General features: G+C 39.6%; 1 protein-coding gene across 10 annotated transcripts in view; it reads left to right on the top strand.

Moving 5' to 3' along the window:
- Positions 1-20638, top strand: part of KCNQ1 (potassium voltage-gated channel subfamily Q member 1) — a 409094-nt gene that overhangs the window by 131027 nt on the left and 257429 nt on the right. For 9 of the 10 annotated variants that reach the window (XR_014585267.1, XR_014585268.1, XR_014585269.1 and 6 more), the window contains exons 3-6: positions 16260-16386; positions 18104-18182; positions 19167-19263; positions 19910-20050. Coding sequence is in view for 7 of the 10 variants with exons in the window: in XM_083838814.1 (XP_083694940.1) it covers positions 16260-16386; positions 18104-18182; positions 19167-19263; positions 19910-20050 (444 nt within the window). In the remaining 3 variants the exon portion in view is untranslated. Of the gene's footprint in view, positions 1-10696; positions 10878-16259; positions 16387-18103; positions 18183-19166; positions 19264-19909; positions 20051-20638 lie in introns of those variants that run through there. The other variant, XM_083838816.1, reaches the window with a different exon arrangement.

Raw genomic sequence — 20638 nt, 5'->3', positions numbered from 1 at the left:
CCAAGTGATTGTGTGCTGCCACAGCCCTGTTACGAGCCTGTAAAACGAGCAGAGGAAGCACTGAGAGGCAGCCTTAAACAACAGCAGTGACCCCAAGCAGCGGCTGCGAAGAGTGGAGGTTGGCCACTGTGGATAAATTTTGAGGTCTGGGGCTGGGAGAAGCCCCATCCTATGTCTCCCACTTTTTTCCCTCAGTCTCTCCTGATGGAGCCCGAGTCGAGACAACAGCTGGTAGCCACCGTGCGCCCGGCTGCGTGGTGGATGGGAAAACCCATCTCCATAGAAACAGAGGCGGCATTGCTTGGGCTGCTCCGCTCCTTCAGGGAGTAGTGGCTCAAGACATCTGGTCGGTGTAGCTCGTTCTCTGGGGAAATTAGCTCGTTTCAGATGAGAGTAACCACAGAAACTTTTGACTTCGTTTAACAGTCTGATGCTGAACGTGTGGTAGAACTGACTGGTTCAGCAGTTTTGAAAGTGGAAGATTATCTAATGACTCTTAAGATAAATATTTTTTTTTAAGAAGGGCTGTTGCTTGTGCTCGTTCTCCCACCCCCCCACTCTTCTTTCCTGTGATGGTGTTTCTGCCCCATATGATGGTGATTCTTCCATGTGGGGTGGGTTTTAGGAATTTAAAGGCAGTTTTTTCTTTGTAAATATTTATTTCTTTTGCTTACATGAAGTCTTTTTTTATTATACAGTGAAATTTCTAAGCCTTTTATCTTAGTGGAGCTCAGTGTGGTGTGATACACTGTCTGTTAACACACTATGACTTGTACTCTAGAAAGTTCAATCCCTCCCCCAAATCTTGAGTTGATTAACTCTTAATTCTTCTAAAAAGAAACATTCTGAACTGTTCATACAGCTACAAGTAAACCTTCAAAATAACCTGTTTAAACGTGTAAAAATCTTGAGCTATTTAACATCACTGAAATCAATTAAAGATCATATTTTCATGTATAATACAGGAAAACTCCCTACTGATTTTTGCAGAACAAATTCCAAACCCAGTATGTAGAGGGTGTACTGAGGGATAAGGTACTTGGGTAAAATTTATCTGCTCACACTATCCTATGTGACTACGTAACATTCAGAACTTCGGAGGAAATTGAAGAATGGGATTATTCTTTTTCCATTTGCACATGAGGACATCATTATGTATTCTTCATATGCCACTAAATGAACATGGTGAACGATATCTTTTCTGTAAGCATGTCTGCAAGCAAGTATCTTGTAAGGGGTCCTAGAGCAGCATCCTAAATGTGGGGGGCACAGTTAAATGCTCGCTCTTCCACCCTCCATCTGTTACGAACACCTACTTCTGGAAGTAAATATTTGCACTCTGTTGTTGTGACCATCAGGAACTAGAAAATGAAAAAGCCTGGTGAGGCATAAGTGTGAACCGTACGTCCCCCTTTATGGAAGATGAGCAGAGCTGTCAGCCTGTGAGAAGCCCTACCTGTGATTTCTGTTTGAGTGAGCTTAGTGGAATGAAGCATAATTGGCTGTGCTGGACGACTGCAGTAAATGATCAAATGAAGAATAAGAGCTGCTAGCTGCTGTAGTTTTTATGAGAAGAAGATTGGGAGAATCTGAAGTTTTTATCAGAAATCTGAGAAACACTTGTAATAAACAGGAGGATTGAGCTTCTTAGAACACGGCAGGCAAACACAGCAGATGTTCTAGGGCCCCAGGTGGATAATACAGATGCTAATAAAGCAGACAAGCTGAAATCAGTTAATGAAAGAAGCTTAATCAATCAGAGTTGATTGAAGAAGTGACATGATGAACACAGTGGGAATACAGCAGTTTATTCTTTATTGAATGAAGTGTCATTGGTTTGCTTTCTCTGCTAAGTTTATGCTCTGATGAATCAAGAGTTGCATCTCTGTGTGGAAGTAAACTGCTGAAACTAAGTGTCAGATAATTATTTTTTTTTTCCCCAAGCTGTTTCTCTTTCCTACCCCTTCAGTCCCAACCAGGAAAAGGCCATGCGGCAAAGCTAAGAAGTCTGTGCCGGTGGGTGGGTGCTGGTGCTAGAGGGGACATGGAGGTAGTCTGTCTTGTTCTCCTCCTCGTCTTGTGCTTCATGGCAAGTGAACTTTCCTTGGAAGTGGAAAAGAAACCTCTTGGTTTCACTGTATTCAATTTTTTTCTCTGAAAGTGATTTGCATTTAGTTACTTTTTTAAACACAGATTCCAGGAATCAATAGGAAAAATTCTACTTAATCACAGAAAAATGATACCATAATAGGAGAACTTAGGTTGGAAGAGACTTCTGGGGATGATCCGATCCAAATTCCTGCTGGGAACAGGAGCATCTTTCAGTTGTGATCAAGTAGCTCAGGTCCTTATCTAGCTGAGCACTGAGGCTGTGTAGGCCACTCGAGACTGTTCTACTCCAGTGTTTTCTTCAGTTAAAACACATCGGTTCCAGGGGACTCCAGTGATTGTACAAGCACTGGGGTCAAGGATGCTATAGGGCTTTGGGATCTTGGAGTGGGTGATTGTGGGTTGGTTTGCTTTGTTTTTGTGAAGACTAATGGCTTCAATAGAAGTTTCAGCTGAAACTTGCTGTGAGTTTTCCTGAGGCTGGATGTTAGTTAAGATTAGAGAACCATCATGAGAGCGTGTCATGAATAATGTGAAATCTTTTCTCTCAGGCCATGTACAGGGTACTTCATTTCTGCCTGGCCCCAAATTCTCAAAACATTTCCAGGAAGTTCAAATATGCTCTGACACACCTGGCCTTCAGATCAGCTAGTAGGTTCAGGAGTTCTAAGAGGGAAACCGGAGGGAGAAGAGGTGATTGCATGGACCTCCCTAGGGAGACCAGGCCAAAAATAGAAACAGCTAATAAATTTATTTCAAGTGAGAACTGACAGTAAATTTCTATCCTCTTGGAAGTTTATGCCATTGCTCCAGGCTGAGAATACCTTATTGAATAATTCAAAACACTTCTTGACTTTGGGTTTTTATTTTATTTTTTTTATTATTATTTTTGCAGCTAACGTCAGCTGTCTAAAACTACTTAAGTAGAATAAGCCAATCACATGGACTTTCCCTTGGAAAAAGGGAAAAGTATAAATGGAAAAGGATAGGTACACCTGAAAGAGTCACTTGTTACAGCTGAAGGTGCTTTGGACAGTTGAGATGAATTTTCCTCTGCATGTGCCTATTTCTCTCTGTTAATTACAGAAAAAAATGTATGTTTGCCCCATTCAAGTTTTCATTCTCCATCTAGTGATTTTTCTAGCCAGGCAGTTAATAACTTAATCAATACTAATTCTAATGTTGTTTTCCAGCTATGAACATGGTTGAAATGTGTTACATATGGTCGCAGAGGTTTTTTAACACTTTAGCTGGTATTTGGAATATGGTACAACTATATTTCTGATGCCTGGATACATGCTGGCTTTTATGTTTTGCTTTCAAGAAGAACGAATTCTTGATTTTGTGGCCTGGTACCTACACGTATCTTCGGTCTGTTCTAGGGAGTGTAAGGGTGTAATCTTCCCTCTTCAACAAATAGGTTCAATTGTGTTTATTTGTAATAGATTGTAGCTTGCTTCAAGGGTCAACCAATTGACTTGGATGGGAATGTTCAAGAATAACATGATGCGCAGTTAGAAGAGGTGTCAGAAATCAGCTCTATATGATGCAGCATGGGCAGCTTAGTGTTAAAACCCCAAGCCTAAGTCTAATCTTGTGATCCAGATGAAACAAAATGTCAGAAGTATTCCTCCTGCCAAAACTCTGAATAGCTTCTTTTATCATCGAGTCCTATGATCATGTTGGCTCACAATCAGAGTTGCACAATGTACCGAGCAGCGGTAAGAGGTACAACCTGAGCAAAAGAGAAGCTTCTCAGCTCTCAAAGCCGAGTAAATACTTCAGTGGTGTTCCTTTGAGCTGGAGTTCTGACTCATCCTTGTATTTATTTTAACAGTAAAAACAAGTTGAAGACTGGGGGGGAAACTGCTTTCCCTGCTTTAAAGAGTAGAAAGAACTACAGAACAAGAAGTAAAGTTGAAAGGGACCCCTTGGATGTTGTTAAGGATTCCAAAAGTAGTCTTTAATTGCTGCCAGAACTAATGTGGCTGGAATTTCCATGGAAAACATCAGTGCAGTAGCCAGTTAGCAAAACTTGGAGGAGGTATTTGTACACTAACTTGCAATAGACTTTTTTCATTTCAAAGCTTGTTCACCTCACCCTACTCTTCATGTTAAAAAAAACAAAAACAAAAACAAAAAACAACTATCCATGTTTAATACTATGCTTAAGATTAGATAGTAAAACACAACTTCTTGTAGCAGTAATAAGAGTTGCACTATATTAACTACTCTGTATTGTGCTGAGAAGTGATTGCTTATTGTACAGTTGTCAGTTTGCTATCTTTCTAATTGAAGATATAATTCCCACAGCCCACAAATCATTTACAAAGTGCTCAAAATAGGGTTTTTGTAGCTTTTTTTAGGCTGATTTAGCACCCAAGATGAACACATTTCCTATCTTCCTAGCATGAAATAACGATAACTGTTATTCAAAAGGTGTGAAACCACAGAAAGTATTTGTAGAGAGTTTATACCACTTCTTGAGTACTGTAAAGCATGCTATTTAAATATGTGCAACATTTTTGGCTTTAAAGTCTGCCATTTGGGACAAGTTGTATGGTTCATGATAACAGAGTTCTCTGATGTAGCATCATAAGGGCAGATTTCTCATAAGGAAATCTCTATTGATGGACTCATTAATACATGCATTCATGTCATCAGCAATGGCCTCCCAAGTGCAATAGCTTATAAATATGCAAATGCCCAGTTATGGGACCCAGCTGTACCATACTTTCATGTCTAGTAGGTTTCCTTTGTCCATCTAGCTGATGAGGAAATGCACAATGTACACAAAACAGTCCCTTATGTGCTTTTCTAGTATACTGTAATTGTTTTTAATTACATCCTAAACAGTACTAGCAATTGACGCTTCTGTACAAAGTTAAATGTGCAGCATGTTATGTGTTCAGGAAAGGGGAAACATGAGGTTGTAATTAAAACCATTTTTAGCAGAGCTGGAAATAGAACCCAGCTCTGAGCATGGCACACCACTCGCCTTATTCCTGAAGAAGGAGCTCATCAGATGGGTATGTTTGGTTCTGCTGCCATGTAAAACCTCCTTTCAGCAGAGGATTACAGGTCTTTGAGTGTTTTCCATATTTTAGCCACCTTTACTGATGCTTTCAGAAAACTGCAAAGCTGTCTGATTTGCAGTTTGAGTAGCCTCTTCCTCCTTTAATATCTGTAAGTTAGGCTAAAACCTTTGACATTCAATAATTTCTGGAAGCCTTGGCCACTTGAGCTATTTGCTCCTTGTGTAAAAGCACTAAATAAAAAAAGTGTATCCCAAAGTCCTTATACGCTCTATTCTCTATTCGTGTGTTAGTATTTGGTTGTTATGCATCAGGACTTTTTTTTTTTGGTCTTAGCCCTAGAAAAAGAGTTTAACCTGTAATTATTTACTTTGTGTACTGATAAAATACTATTTTAAAAGAACACTTGCCAGCGGAAAGAACATTTTTTGCATTGTGTTATTGCTGAGAGGTGATAGTGTTGCATATTTCACTTTGGTACATAGAGTGGTGGCTATTGGGTTAGCAATGACAATCACCATCCTTGAATGCACCCTCTGGCTTAGTTTCTGTTAAGACAACAGGTACAAGTGTCTGTTCCCACTAGTTCCTCAGCTGCTGAACGTTTATCTTTTTGGATGGCGTGAGCATCTTCAGTTCCGATGGGTAATCTTAGTTCTGTGGTTTTGCTGTAAGATCTTCGGTGTTCAGACTGAAGGTTTTCTGATACAATCCCATCTAACACAATGGGATCCTAAGAGGACTAAGCAGGACAGATGTATTAAAAACAGCTTTTTGAAACGCTGAGTAGTGAAAACTGTGGGGAAGGTGTGAAGGGAGGAAAGATTTTAAAAAAAAAAAAAAATGGGCAACCTCTTGATAGTAATTGCTGTCAGAATTCATCTAGCTGCGGAGTAAGATTGGCATTCATTCACTTCGTCACCTAATGTACCAGGAAAAACATTTGGACACTGGGCATTTCCAAAGATGTGTTTAGTTTAACCCCTGATTTAAACAACAGTAAATGTAAGGTCAAACAGAAGCCCCTACAACATCCAGCTATTCCTAAAATAAATTATGAGTCCCCTGGAAGTATACCTCACATAAAGAACAGAGATGCCCCAAACTTTAGAAAACTGAGCACATTATTAATGCAATAATATGAAGCGCAGCTCCACTGCTACCAGTTGTGTGTTCTGAAATATTGATGCACTTAAAATGCATAATCAGTGCTTAAGTTGTGCGTTTTAAAGCAGGCTCTAAATTCATCCTGTGTTGCCCAGTGTTTCAGCACAGGAAGGGCTTTTCCTCTGTCTTTAAACCATGCTTTTTTTGCCCCTTCCTTTAAGCTGCATGCTTTTTTCCCTTTTCAAGTACCCCTCCACAGGAGGATTCTTCTGGTTCGGTGGCTTTTGGTCACTGTAGCAGCTGCCCTCTAGCCCACGTCCTGTGGCAGCGCCTTCAGTTTCTTCTTGCCATGCCCTAGGCCTTGCTTTCATAACGTCTCTCCTTCTCTCCTTTTCCTAACAGCTTTGGAGTACAGAGGTACTCAATTCAGCCAAATATCACTTTTGTATTTTTTTCTAAAATTAATTCCATATAATGCCTATTAGTTTCCTGAGGTATTTGATGTCTTGAGGCTCGGACCAGCTGCCACTGAGAAGGCCGTGGCTTTTTTAAGATATTTTTTTTCTCCCAGCAATGAATAGTGCACTTGTCCTTTATTTGTAGAGGGTGCAGGGGAAAGGTGATAGTGAGTGAAGGGAGTTTCACAGAACTGGAGTTCTCCTTTCCTAACTTTGACTTCTGCAAAGAGCTGCCTCTGTTGCACGATTTATTTATGTTGGACCCAAAACTGATAGAAACATGAATCCGAGTAAAAATACAAGTCTTTGCACATAACGGTAGCTTGGTTAATGGAGTATGCGACTTCAGAGAGATCTGGCTTATATCTTCATTTTGCAAATGTAAGTTTAGTTTGGTCCGTTTGGAACACTATCAAAGCTCTAGGGAGAGTTTGCACTGAATTAATCATGTGCTTTGGTTGGTATAAATTAACCTCCCATTTTGGTATGCTATAATCCTGATGCGCTGAATGATAGCCACAACTGTTTTATGCTCACTGATTGGAACGAGCACAGGAAATTGGCACGAGGAGGAAACTACTTGCCTTCAGTATGTGAAATGTATTTGCCACTCAGCTGAAACGCTGACTTGTTGCCTTCGGTTAGGTTTATTTTGCATGTCAAATAATTCTCCTCTCCTCCTTCACAAATTTTAGAGGCAACTGTAAAATGCTGACTGAATGGGCTATGTACATATGGCATCTGAGAGGTTTTTTATTAGCTTAAACTAGCACATGTGTTTTCCTGTGAGGAGTATTAAGTGCCTGGACTACAGGTTTAGTGTGCAACTGTTTTTGCAGCTGTGTAGAAGAGCATGATGCGTATTCCCTGGAGCAGGCCTGGGAGAGAGCTCAAGTATGCTGAGGCAAACGCAGGTTGTGTTTATGTAAGTGTCAAACAGAAATACAGCACTTGAACTCTTATCAATGCTGAGCGTGATACTGGTGAATGAGCAGCGATTGCCCAGATGTGTAAAAGGAATGCTGGGCTTCTAATTGCAGAAGGTTTGCTTTCAGAACTTGACAGCCCTACCACACAACGCTGTCCTGCCAGCTGGGAAAAAATGAAGATTTTCTTTTTTTTTCCTTCATTATCTGGAGGGGGTCGCAAACAGCAGTAGTCCATTTGAAATGTACTTGTTGTTAAACTGTTAATGAAGAATACAGTCATTGCTCAGACTGGAAATCTCAATTTGGGAGAGTGAATGTTGAAAACATGTTGCTTCAAGAGAAAGAGTGTATCAGGAGCATGTGTGGAGGTAGAAGTAACCGCAGTAGTGTTCTGCTTTCAGTGACCTACTGATTTTCTGGATATGCCTCACTTGCAGAACGCACATTACATCCCAGAGTAGGTCCCACAAAGCCTAAAACCATGAAAAGGAGATGGAAGGGTTGAGTCGAAAATCCTGAAGCCAGACTTGTACAACATGACCATAACTCCCTGCTTGAGGGTAGGGAAGGGCTGGGGAGGGAAACATCCTTAACTTCTCAAGACAGGTAAAAAATCAGAACTTCATCTGAAAACGTTCCTTTTTGGTGTACTCTGTGCCATCTTTTCAAGGAGCAAATTGTCAAAAAAGCTCATAACATAATCTGGGATTTAGATGTGGGACCCTCATTGTGTCACGGTGTTCATCCACAGAAAGGTTTGTGGCAAAAGGTGGTGAGAGCAGTGGTTTTCTCTAATTGGGAATTGAGTGAAGGGCGACACGCAGTCTGCTCAAAGCCAAATGAGAAATCCGTAGCTGGATGGCAAATCGAGCCCTGATCTCCCCCACCTCTGCGGTCTTCCAGACTCCTGTCTAGCCATGAAATGAAGCATTGCTACAGTTTGTGGAGGCGTTTTCTCTGCAGGGGCACTATCTAGAGCCCAAACACGTGAAGAAATCTTAGTGGGTCAGAACGGTGAGGCTGTGGTTGCCTGAAACTACTGGAATTTAAATGTTGCTGTTACCAAAGTTTTTATGCATAGCAGGTGACCACAGCCTGACCATTACATCTTGAAAATGCCAGCTACCCTTACCTTTCCTTTTAAGTAGACAAAATGGAGCTATTGCAGGCTAAGCCAGGCTGATAATGGCCAGATTCTTCCTTCTGTGTTGCTCTACTTTCTGGTAAGAAGTAATATGCAATATTTATTTTTCTCTCTGAAAGGACTAGTGTTGTAATAATGGTAGTGGCAGTCTAAGGTTGTAAGAAAAAGTCTGCTGGAGGACATTAGCTACTCTTGCCCTACCATTTACAGTTTGGAAAAAAAAAAACACAAGCAGGTGAGCTTTCATGCATACGGTCTCTTCAAGAGTCCCCCGATGCATTCAGCATTAGCTGCGGAGTGAACATAATTATCAGCACACAACAAGATACTTGACAGGATGAAAATAATCTGCTAGGGGGAAAGTAGCCACTGTGTAAATAGTGTTAATATGAAAGTTTCTCTGTAACACAAAAGTACAGACTCCGTAACTTAGGCTGCTGCTTTAGTTTGCAGCAGTTTCTTTCTATTCCTATTAGCATGTTACATGTACTAACAATTGAGTGTGCATCTCTCTGAACTGTGTGTATGTGTGCTTAAACTTAAGTAGTTGTATAGTTCTTTTGAATTCAAGGAGATATAAAATTAAGCATATGCTGTCCTGGATAGGAGCCAGAGCATATTTCTCTTTGAAGCAGAAGCTCTGATATGAATTTCTTCTAGAGACTCGTATGAACCGTGATTAACAGGTTCATGAAATAAACAAAAAGGAAGTGTGTGTTTGTGGGCTTTTAATCAGTTTTGGACTGGTTAGGATGTTAAAGCTTCCTTTCTGTTGCCAAATCCTGTGGGTTTAAGGTCTAGTTCTTGAGAGTATTTGGGGAGCGAGAACTCCATGTTAAAGCAGGTATCATAAACTAATTGTGCAAGCCCAGCTTAATTTACTTTTGCAAATTCCTGGTGGATATCATCAGCAACCAAGTTCTCAAGCTGAAGACTGCGTTATGAAGAGACTTGTGCAGGGATGATGGTGTGGAAAGTTGTTCTAATACACCAGTGCTCTGAGACCATGCTTTAATGTGCAAAATTATACCACCGACATCTAAGGCTTTTTGTAGTCAGTGGAAAAATTTCTCCTGTCTTCGTTTGGATTTGGCTGAAACCTCCAGTGAGAAGAGAGCTAAGGAAATCAATTAAAGACTTTTTAAATGCACCTAAGGGAGTTAGGTACCCAAGTCCTATTGAAATTCAATAGGATTTAGTTGCTTGGAGCCTTTGGAAAATCTCAACCTAAAATTGCAGGCCTGTAGTATTCTTTATTGCTCCCAATGCTATTGTTGTGTGCTTTCAGCACTGATTAAGGGAAAATAGAAAAGCTTCAGCACAGTCAACTTTTCTAACTTCGTCTCGTACTAAGCTTCCCATCTTCAAAACATGAACACTTACGTAAATATTATTTCATCTTAATTAAAAGCATTAATAAGGGAACTTTAATGATGTCCAATAACTTCTTAGGCTTAATTATAGGCCTCTGAAGATAGAAATGTGATACTAATACCAAGTTCTTTTTGTTTTCCATTGCCTGTTTAATCCTTTGGTGACAAATATGCTAGATAAAGAATTTTAGCAAATGACCATAAGTTTTTTGAAGGGAAGATAAAAGCTCAGTATGAGACATAATATATTCTGGCTTTAAATGCATTGTGTTTTAAAACTTATTATTGCTTTTAACTTCAATATGCACAACTTTTTTTTTTTTAAGATCTCTGAAAGTGACTAAGTAGGGAAGATAACCCCTAGTCTTAAATAGCACTTTTGGCAAATGCTATTGCTCAGTGCATATGTATATGAAAAACTATTTACCTTTTTATTTTTGACCTGTACTTCATTAAGTTGGGATTTTTACTGTATTGAGTTTGGTGTCTGTCTTTGTCTGTTTGCCTAGGCCATCTGATTTGGCTATTCTGTGTATCTTAGAAAACACAGTACAGCTTTCAAGAAGAAATCCTGCCTTTCTCAAGAGAACAAAGAGGGGCCTCTCTATACAAAGCGAGTGAGCTTAGAAGAAACAGTTGCCTTCAGTGCTGTAAATTTGCATACCCTGCTCAGGCTATGCACAAGTGCTGTCTGAAGCATTTTGCAAGCCCTGATGTGTCAGGTGAGCATCGAGCTGTAAACTGGACTCCAGCTCTCTCTGCATTAATGTGCAACCTGCAGTGGTGCTGGTTTTGTGAGCGTAAATGCGACCTATCGCTCTACACAAGAGACGGGTTCCTGCTTTTTTGGCCCCTCGTTGGCTGTAGAGGATACACTACAGCCCTGTTTGTAAAGATGTTGTGCCTGTTTTTCTGTTGTGCAATCCAGCTCCTAGGATTCCACAGCCCGTGGCCGGCAGCAAGTGCTGTTTGTCACTTTTCATTAGCATCAGCAGATCTATTGTCCCTTCTTTTGGCTCCTTCAGAAATGTTCTTGTCAAGAGTTGTGAACAAAATGTTTTCTAGTGTCCCTGTTCTGCTCCTGCTGCCACAGATTGAGAGGAGGTTACCAGACCTTCTCTTGGCACAGCATCTTAGCAGAGAGCTTCCATGGCCTTGTCTTAGAAATAGATAGCAGTGCAAGTTTGGCCACAGGAGCCTTATAGCTGAGGTATGCTGGTTGGCATGTAATGCCTTTAAAGCTATGGGAGAACTTACTCCATCTGTGATGGTTTATGACCAGGTACAGCTTTGAGGTCTACAGGCTGGGCATCAGGCTGTGTATGCTCCAAGCAGGTGCTTTCTCAGCCTCCAGATAATTTCCTTAGCTGTTAAATAGCTGTTATGGTGTCCTGCTCTGTTCTATGTCAGGTTTTGTTTTGTTTCATTTTGTTTGTTCAAGCTATTAATCTAGATGTTTAAAAACAACTAAAGCTCAAATCTGCTTTGTTTTCTTCAGCTAAATTTAGGGACTCTGCCTATCTTTTTCAAATTGCTGCTGTACTTCATCTCAGTGTGGATGTTGGATGCCTCTTAATGTTGGATTGTACCTCTTCCTCTCTAAGTGGGCTGGGGACAGCAGAGGAAAAGCTTTTCAAGATGTTTCAGATGCTCATTTTTCTAATACACAGAAAGCCTTGTTTGCTCTAAACAAGGCTGGTGCTTTTAATAGGTCTGACTCTCCAGGCACACAGCTGAAGTCCGATCACTTCATCAGTTAAGTTAGTCTTCTTTGTAAATAGCTTTTTCCTATTCTCCTCTGATGGAAAGGACTTTGTTGTTTGTTTCTGAAGTTCAGCAGGGTGATGGTTAAACTGTCCTTGCCCACAGCAGGGTACACTTTTGCAGTGCAAGTCAAACCTGATACATTAAGGCTGGTCTCTGAGTCCTTCTCTGTGTTCCTGGTGTGAGCTTATTATGGAACCATGATTATTCCGTGGGAACTGTGAAGCCAAAACTGTGGAAGTGAGTAGTGAGACACACTGAAAATCTTTTGTGAGTTTCCCAAACTGGATCCCCCCCACTACATACACTGCTTCACCAATGCACCAGGGAGAACACAAGCTCCATTGCTGGTCATTAGGAGAAATATTTTGGTCCCTGGCATATGGTGGTTGGCTACCTGGAGGTCTGTTTAGTTTCACCAAGCACTGTACCACAGTGGGAATGCCCAAGGCTTGTTACACCAGTCCTGTCAAGCTGTCCTGCACAGGGACTGTTCCTCATAGTTGAAAGTGGGATGATGTGTTTATTGGGGTAAGTCGCTCACAGCTGGAGAGTTGCAGACACTGACAGTGTTCTTCAAGAAAAGCTGTCTCCATGTGTACCTCATGCTCATCTTCTCTACCTTCCCATCCAGGGCTCACCTGGTATTTGGCTGTGATGGGATGATGTGGCTGAGAAGGAATGAAGCACATGTCTGTGGGCTGAGCCAGAGGGATGGCAGAAGTGAGGGTGTCATGTATAAATCAATGATTAAAAGGAAAACAAGTCTTTTGGCTCCAGTATGCCCACAGTGTGAAGGGACATGACTTTCACATCTCAGAGTGCTCTTTCTGTCATGTTGGTATAATAATCTTTTTTTTTTTTAATCTCAATATGATGCTTCAGCTCTCACCTTGTAGAAAGGAAATCAGAATTAAGTTGTAAAGGGTTGAGTGGGTCCTTGCACAGTGCCGTTCTTGTGTTTGTGTGTGTTATTTTAAGCAAGAAAACTTTTCTCCTGAGCTTTAATCCCCACCCCCACCAGTGTTCTGCAGGCAATTATTTTCTGTGTATTTTAATTTTTGCCTTGTGTTGAATGTTGCTTTGTTTCTTATTTCACTCATTCTTTACATCCTCTTTGTCTGCTCACTGCTTTATCCCGCCATTTTCCTATACCAGCCTCTGTTTTGTTCCAGGTCTTCATGAAGCCATATTTCATTCTAGTTGATTCATTGTGAGAAGCACAAAAACTTTTATCTGGTGCACTTGGTAGGTATGTGTTAAGTGGGCAGTTAGGAGAAAGTATCTAAGAAACAGTGAGTGGCCCAAATTCATCTGTAGAGCAACTCAGATATGCTGAGATTCTCAGGTGCGAGGCTTTGCTGTTCTCTGCCAGTGTAACTCTCCTATTAAACTGAATTGGCCCTAATTAGCACTGGCATAAATGAACTAAGGATCAGGTTGCCATTCTTCAAGTTAACGTAAAGCTTCACATTAAGCTGCTAGATAGGGAAAGTAGGAAATATCTTGGTAGTTCAGGAAAACATAATTTTCTAATCTATTTTTTCTTTGCCTGTAAGTTTCTGGCTGCTAATATAAATGTGTACTGACAAGAAATTCATCAGCCTCCTCCACCCCCATGGGATTACTTATTCGACTTATGCAATGCAAGATATTAAAAACACTTTTGTCTGTCACACAGCCACGGGCAGGGGAGGGGGAATTTGCCAGTTGCTAATGGATACCTGGCGTTTTTGTGTATGACCATGAAGAACAGCTTGTGCACTTTCACCCCTGATGTTCCCTGAATAACTCAGGTCTCATTTAGGTCAATAAGCCTTTATCAAAACGTCAGGAGTGAAAAATGTGTCTTGGTGTAAGCCGACTGGTCGTTCCCTCCAGTCACTGGAGTCTATAGAACAATCAATGTTCTCTAAGCTTGTCTGCGTGTCATGCAAAGAACTGGATGACAGTAACCATTGACTGCATGTCTGTTGCATTGTCTTTGGGACAGCCCACATTTGCATACTTGCCAGTGTTCTTGTTAGCCAATGAACCATGGAGCGGCTTTAAAAAACATACACACACAGCTTCGATGCAAATTTGCTATGCAGAGAATACATGCTTCTTTAAAACACAAGCCGGGCTTTCAGTTTTTACCTTCTTGCTATAAAAATGAAACTGATCCTGCCAAGCCCATGGTTTCTGGTCAGAGTGCTGACTTGCTTTATTGTGCTAAAACATTAAATTTACTGTGGGTTTGTCTTTTCCTACCAGAATTCTTGTTTTATTTCTGGCAATCTTTCGGGGTATCTGAAGAGTATTGTCTGTGACAATGCACATGATGTGAGGCCATACACCCATTCCTCCAATTAATTATTTTGAATGAAGGACACTTCTTGCTCCCTGTGCAGTTGCTATTGTCTTTTGTTAAGGGAGTTTTTTAGTACTGATGAAAGAAGATGCATTAGTTTTCTGCATATTGAAGTGTTCTTGGATATTGGAGCTCGTTGACTCTATCTTAGAAATGAATACAATCCCCTGATCGACAAGGACAACCTCTGATGCTTTGTTTTATAATAACAGTTTAATGGAACCTTGTGTAGTTAGGTCTTAATTTAATGCAGGTTCTTAAATATCTTTAAGTGAAATTAGACAAAGAAGAATTTTGCTGCATTTGAAGCTGCTGCCTTAACACACAGTCCATCCTTAAAGTGCCTGCTGCAGAGGCTGTTTTTTTTATTTTTATTTTTTTAGATTTATGACTTTAGCTCTGACTTTATTGAAAAAAATATTTAATAATACTCTAAATGAGTTATTGATATGTGAAGGTTTCTGACGGATCCTTTCGGCACCAAACTGTAGAAGGGATTCTTGGCTGGGTCAAAGGGTAGGAGCCTTACATTTATTACAACCAACAATCTGGACAGTTTCATTATATGCTGAAAATGTAATTGGAACACAATATAACCGATTGAGATGCTGTTCTGCTGCATCTGACATCTTGCAGAGATTGAGATTTTCAAAACCAAGGAAGGCGGTCCTGGCTAGCATCTTCCTAAATTTGTGTCACAGAGTAACTTCAACACTGTAGTGCCCTGAGATGAGCAGGTTATGCCAGCAGAAGACTGGAGTTTTAGGTCCACTGAAAGAATATAGTGAGGTCTATTGGTGCGTGGCAATTTTTTTCCCTTTTCTTACTGCTTACAGGCCTGTTATTTTACTGACTATTCAGGGCAACGTCCCATGTGTTTTTGAAGCAGATGAAATGACTCCTGTTGGTGTTGTCTGGGCTAGGGTTGCATCTTAGGTGTTTCAGTTAATTTAGAAATTCATAGGTACCTTGAGTCCCATTTGCCAATTGGATATCATGGAAAAACAGCAGTGACCAGTGCAGAAATAGGGGAGACTGGGTAGAATGTTCAGCATCTCTGCTCTTGCTCTTTATATTAAATCACTCTCTGTAATAAGCAGCCCCTTCTCTTTATCTGCATTATCCTATACAGCTGTGATACCTAACATGGTTTCTTATCTTTACTCTTTCTGACCAGTAATAACATGACCAGTTATTAACTGAGTTTACAGATGAGGAAGTGTTGCAGCTCCTTGGCTTTGGGGAAACTATGCTGAATATGCCATGGTCAGCCACTCTAGAAAAGCCAGGTTTATCTGCACGTGAAGTTCCAAGTACAACATAAGTGTACCTCTGTGTATCAACGAGAGTGTCAGATGTCTTTGACATTTGTGGCTTTGTATGCATTTCCAAAGTCATACCTTGTTGTCAGTCTGTGGTTAACACCGAGCTCAATAGCAGCACTTCAGGACTAGACTTGTGTTTCTAACTGTCGACAAGAAGGTGGAAGGGGTGCCTGTTGTCTTACTGTGAGTGCACCAGAAATGTTACTTTCAGCCACATGAGATTAAAAGAAGACTGAAAAAGTATAAGTAAATGTGTGGTTAAGCTGATGTGGTCAGTGGAATGTGAAGCACACCTCTTCCCAAAAAGAAATACACTAGAAAAATACTCATCTTCTGCATATAGACTGTGCTTGTTTTCTTTGGCTCAGTAAGGGAACCTTTTGTTTGAATTGAGAGACCGAGTGAATTGTACAGAGTGGTTTTCAGTTCTCGCACGTGTAGATGAGCCAAACTGCATGCAATTAAAGTATTTAAACTTGCTCTTAATTTTTTATTTCTTTGTTTGCCACTTTTACTGTGTTACTTTAAATGATTTTGGTAGGGTTGATAGTTTTTTAACTTCCAAATTTTGTATTTTATTTCTGCATTTCTAATAGATTCTGAAAAAAAGATGAAAGACATAAAATAGAAAATTAATCTGGTTCCCTGTCTATTTCTTTTAGGAAATTGTATTAGTGGTATTCTTTGGAACAGAATACGTAGTTCGGTTGTGGTCAGCAGGATGCCGCAGTAAATATGTCGGAATATGGGGAAGGCTCCGTTTTGCTAGGAAGCCTATTTCAATCATTGGTGAGTACACACAGCTCGCAAAGTTGATGTAAACATCAGGTAAAAGTCATCCTTGAAAGTTCTGAAAAATGAAATTTCTATAGCAATTGAAGCAAAGATTAAGCAAGAGCTCTTGTCATTAGTATTAGCATAGACCTAAAGAATCCAAGAATCCATGGCACTTATTTGGGGGGTGGGGGGTGGGAGGTGGAAAATGTAGCTTGGTTTGTTTTTCCAGAAGAGCAGAGTGTTTTCTTTTCACAAGTGATCTGAAGCTTTGCCAGAAATAAGTCTTGCCCGCAATCCTGTCTCCTGCGACCTTGGGGTCCCAGACACTTATAATAGCTAAACTTTATTTCTTTTGATGATGGAAAGCTTTTTTTTTTTTTAGCAGTCATTTGAATATTTTAATGAGTTTGTTTTGGATTCTAACTGAACTACACACTGCTTGGTGGAGCATGATAGATGCACTGTAATTACTTTGTGTATTTATTGAATCAAAAACTGGTTTTCAGAGTGATGCCTTTGGAACCAGGCACCTGACTCCCCTTGATTTTCTCTGCAGTTGGTTTCCTAACTGACTTCAGTCATCATAGAAATTATATCCAAGAATTCTAGTTTTATCAAAATCTAGATACGTCAAAACTCTATATTTTTTTTTTTTAGAATGCTTGTCCTGCATTTAATAATTTCACTGAAAGAAACACAATAATCCAAAACCATACGGTATTTTTTAACCAATGTTGAGAGAGCTATTTGAAGACCCTTGCCCTGGAGCACTCAAAATATAAATAGAATAAACAAATCAAGTTCTGGAAGAGGGGTATTGTTATAGAAGCACAGTAATCCTTGTTCTGTGACATAGTTTTTTCCACTACTCAGAAACACTATTTGTTGAATAGAGGATATAGTTTTCCTAAACAATCTGTAAGTTTTTGGAATGTAAATTACAAAATTTTGTGCCTGGATATTTATTGTTACAATCATAAAATAGTTTCTTTTCTCTGTGTGTGTGCATAAACAACTGCATCTCAGGTGTGACTGCAACTATAAAACGGCTTTGACCACATCTTTGTACGCTGTTCGCCAATCCATTTCTCTTGAGATGTAGCACAGCAGAGGTTCTGAAACAGCTTCAGATTTATTTCAGCTTGGGAAGCAAAACAAAGTTCACTTTTCCCAGATATGTATCAAGAACTATTTCATTTTCCAAAATATGGAATTGTTTTCCAAAATTAACTAGGCATGAGGCAGACAGATTTAGTATACAGTCCTAAGGCAATGAGTGACTTAAAGTAAACTAGACACACACGAATTCTAATTTTTCTCTACCCTTCAGACCTGGAGAGATTAAATAATAGTAAGTCAGTTGTCTGATAAATCAAATAAAAGCCAAAAACTCTGTCAAGTAATAAAACAGTCTCTAAAACAGCAGAGCATATAAGAAATCCAGCTAATAAGTTATCCAGACTGCTGAGGCTGTTTTGTAGTAACTCATATCACTCATCTAGAATGTGGTCATCTCAGACCCATCCCAGTAAAACCTTTCTATTATATTATACAATTATATTTTCTTTATATGTTACAGCAGAGATATCTTGTTATGTAACTGGAAATCTTCATTTGGGGTCACTGTTCAAAGTGTTAAAGTAATATTGGCCATGGTTCTAGTAACAGCCTTGCAGAAGTATTGCAAGATGCTAATAACTAATTTTGTCAATTGACTTTTATTTTCCAGATTTAATTGTAGTTGTTGCTTCCATGATAGTTCTGTGTGTGGGCTCTAAAGGTCAAGTCTTTGCAACCTCAGCTATCAGGTAATTATATGCAATAAAAGAAAATAATGCTGTCAGTTTGAATAGGGTATCTTTTTTACTTTGTTTACCTCCTGGTGAAAAACAGTCTTTCCTCTGATATTCATGTAACAGAGCAGATCACCAATCACATATGGGTGTGAAATAATAATCCCATGAAGTATAGTGAAAATAAAAATTTGAGTGTGTTGTCTGGTCATAATTTTCTTAGCTCTAGTAATGGATTTATGGTTGGTGGGGGTAGAGGTGCACATATAGGTACCCATCCTCTCCCATGCACCTACATGGGTTCTGTCCAAATCCTGTTTTAGTTTCTTGGCTCAGTTTTACAGCAACTGTCTTTCACACTTTGTCTCTGATGACCTCTTTAAGCTGCTGCTTCATAAAAGGCGTGGGGTTAATTGTTGTGAGCTCCTGATGGACTGAATCCACCTTGTACTCAGGAGGGTCACACCACTTGGTTTTCCTGAATGAGAAAGTACAGGGCAGTGTACTGTGCTCTGTGCACTAGCTGCAACAGTGCTCTAGGGCTGCAGTGACTCTTGTAAAAAATAAAATTAAAAAAATATATATATGTATATAGTTGGACTGTCAAGTTCAAATTGGCCATGATGTGCTTAAAAGGAAAGGATCTGTAGTTAGCTGTTTCTGTATATTGTTCCCCATCCTGGTGAGCAAGTCAAATATAAACTGATGAATGATTTCTAGAGCATTCACAGTTTGTGTCCAAAATCCTGAATTCTTGAGTCACCCTTACCAGTTATGTATACAGAGTCTGCCTCCTCCTTTGCAACCTTCCTGAGCTGTCTTCACAACAAATGATGAAAAATGAGTGAATGCAGTGAGAAGAGACAAGCTGCTAGGTCTACCATAAAATACTATGCATTTCCCTCAAAATGGTCCTTTGAAGACACAGGCTTCCCCTCTCCACCTCTGTTTTTCTCGTGTATTCTTAGCCTCTTTATTAATTTAAAAAATGTGTTCCAGGGGCATCCGTTTCCTGCAGATTTTACGAATGCTGCATGTTGACCGTCAGGGTGGTACATGGAGGCTTCTGGGATCAGTCGTGTTCATACACAGACAAGTAAGTTTGAGTACTCAAAAATGGCATAATAATCGATGCAATTCATTTAACAGAAATTTAAGTCCTTATATTCAGAACAGTGTGTTTGCAGACGTGTTGATGATGTCAAATATATTTAATGTGGAAACAGGCAGTCATTTATTTTATCCAAGTGTGGTTGTTCTGCCCTGTTCAGGGGACAAAAAGTTCCTAAAAGATTAAAAATGTTCACCTGCACTTTGCCCAACTTTTGACTTGTTGGATTTAACCACAGGAATGAGATTTCTAAAAGGGAATCTGAACATTTCTAAAAATTATGCATCTTTTTTCCAAAGTTGTTTTGAATATGGCAGCATTTGAAAAGCTTATCCAACGAATTTTTGATGACCAAAAAGTTAATGTGTCACACTTACAAAGTGAGGAACACGTGGTTGTATTAGGTTCTCTATCCGAAATGTTCATGCTGGACCAAGTCAATAGCTACTGTGTAAATTCTTTCACCACTGAGCTCAGTGGATGCTAACTTACAGCCAACAGTTGGTGTCAGTGTTTAGTAATTGCTGAAATTACATTCTTCTGTTGTAGTTATCTTTTAAAAAATGTCAGTGATAGGTAACTTTTATGTCTCAGCAATATTGTAATGCTGTTATTTTGATCCCGTTTGCAGGAACTGATAACTACACTCTACATTGGATTTCTGGGCCTGATTTTTTCCTCTTATTTTGTGTACCTGGCTGAAAAAGATGCTGTAAATGATTCTGGAGAAACAGAGTTTGGCAGCTATGCAGATGCCCTGTGGTGGGGAGTGGTAAGTATGGCAAGTTCACATGTACTGAAAGTAGTTAACATCCTCAAATATGGAGTATAGTTCAAGCAGGCATGGAGTAAGAACAGCACTTTGAAATGTCCTTTTATTGCAACGGTAAACGTTCTAGTTCTGTAATTCTGTAAAACTAAGAAAATAGTATAGAAGATCAGTGGTTTTATTTGATGTTTATAGTCTTATGCAATCACAAGTGATCAAGTTATGTATACTAGATACAGAAATATCTATTATTTTTTTAACCTGTCTTCCCTTCTGTTATAGTCATTTATTTCTTGCTACTTTTTTCATGGTAGGGTTCAACCTTCTAATATGGTAAGTCTTTCTAAATCAGGGCTATCTTTGTTGTTTTTTTTTAACGGTTATCTATGATTTGCAATTCAGCATGACTAATTCCAGAACAAGGAGTATCTGAGATACTTAAGACTGTTTTGAAGTGATTATATTGCTTTGGAACCAACTTGGTATCTTTCTGTGGCGTTTCTCTGCACTATGTTGACATACCACTACTATTTTAGTAAGCGTTTTAATTTTGTTGCTTCTGCTAGTAACAATTCCCTCTTTCTTTTCTTG

Source organism: Anser anser (genome assembly GCF_964211835.1).
Source record: "Anser anser genome assembly, chromosome: 5".
NCBI classification, from domain to species: domain Eukaryota; kingdom Metazoa; phylum Chordata; class Aves; order Anseriformes; family Anatidae; genus Anser; species Anser anser.
This window is presented reverse-complemented; position numbering and strand designations above follow the sequence as displayed.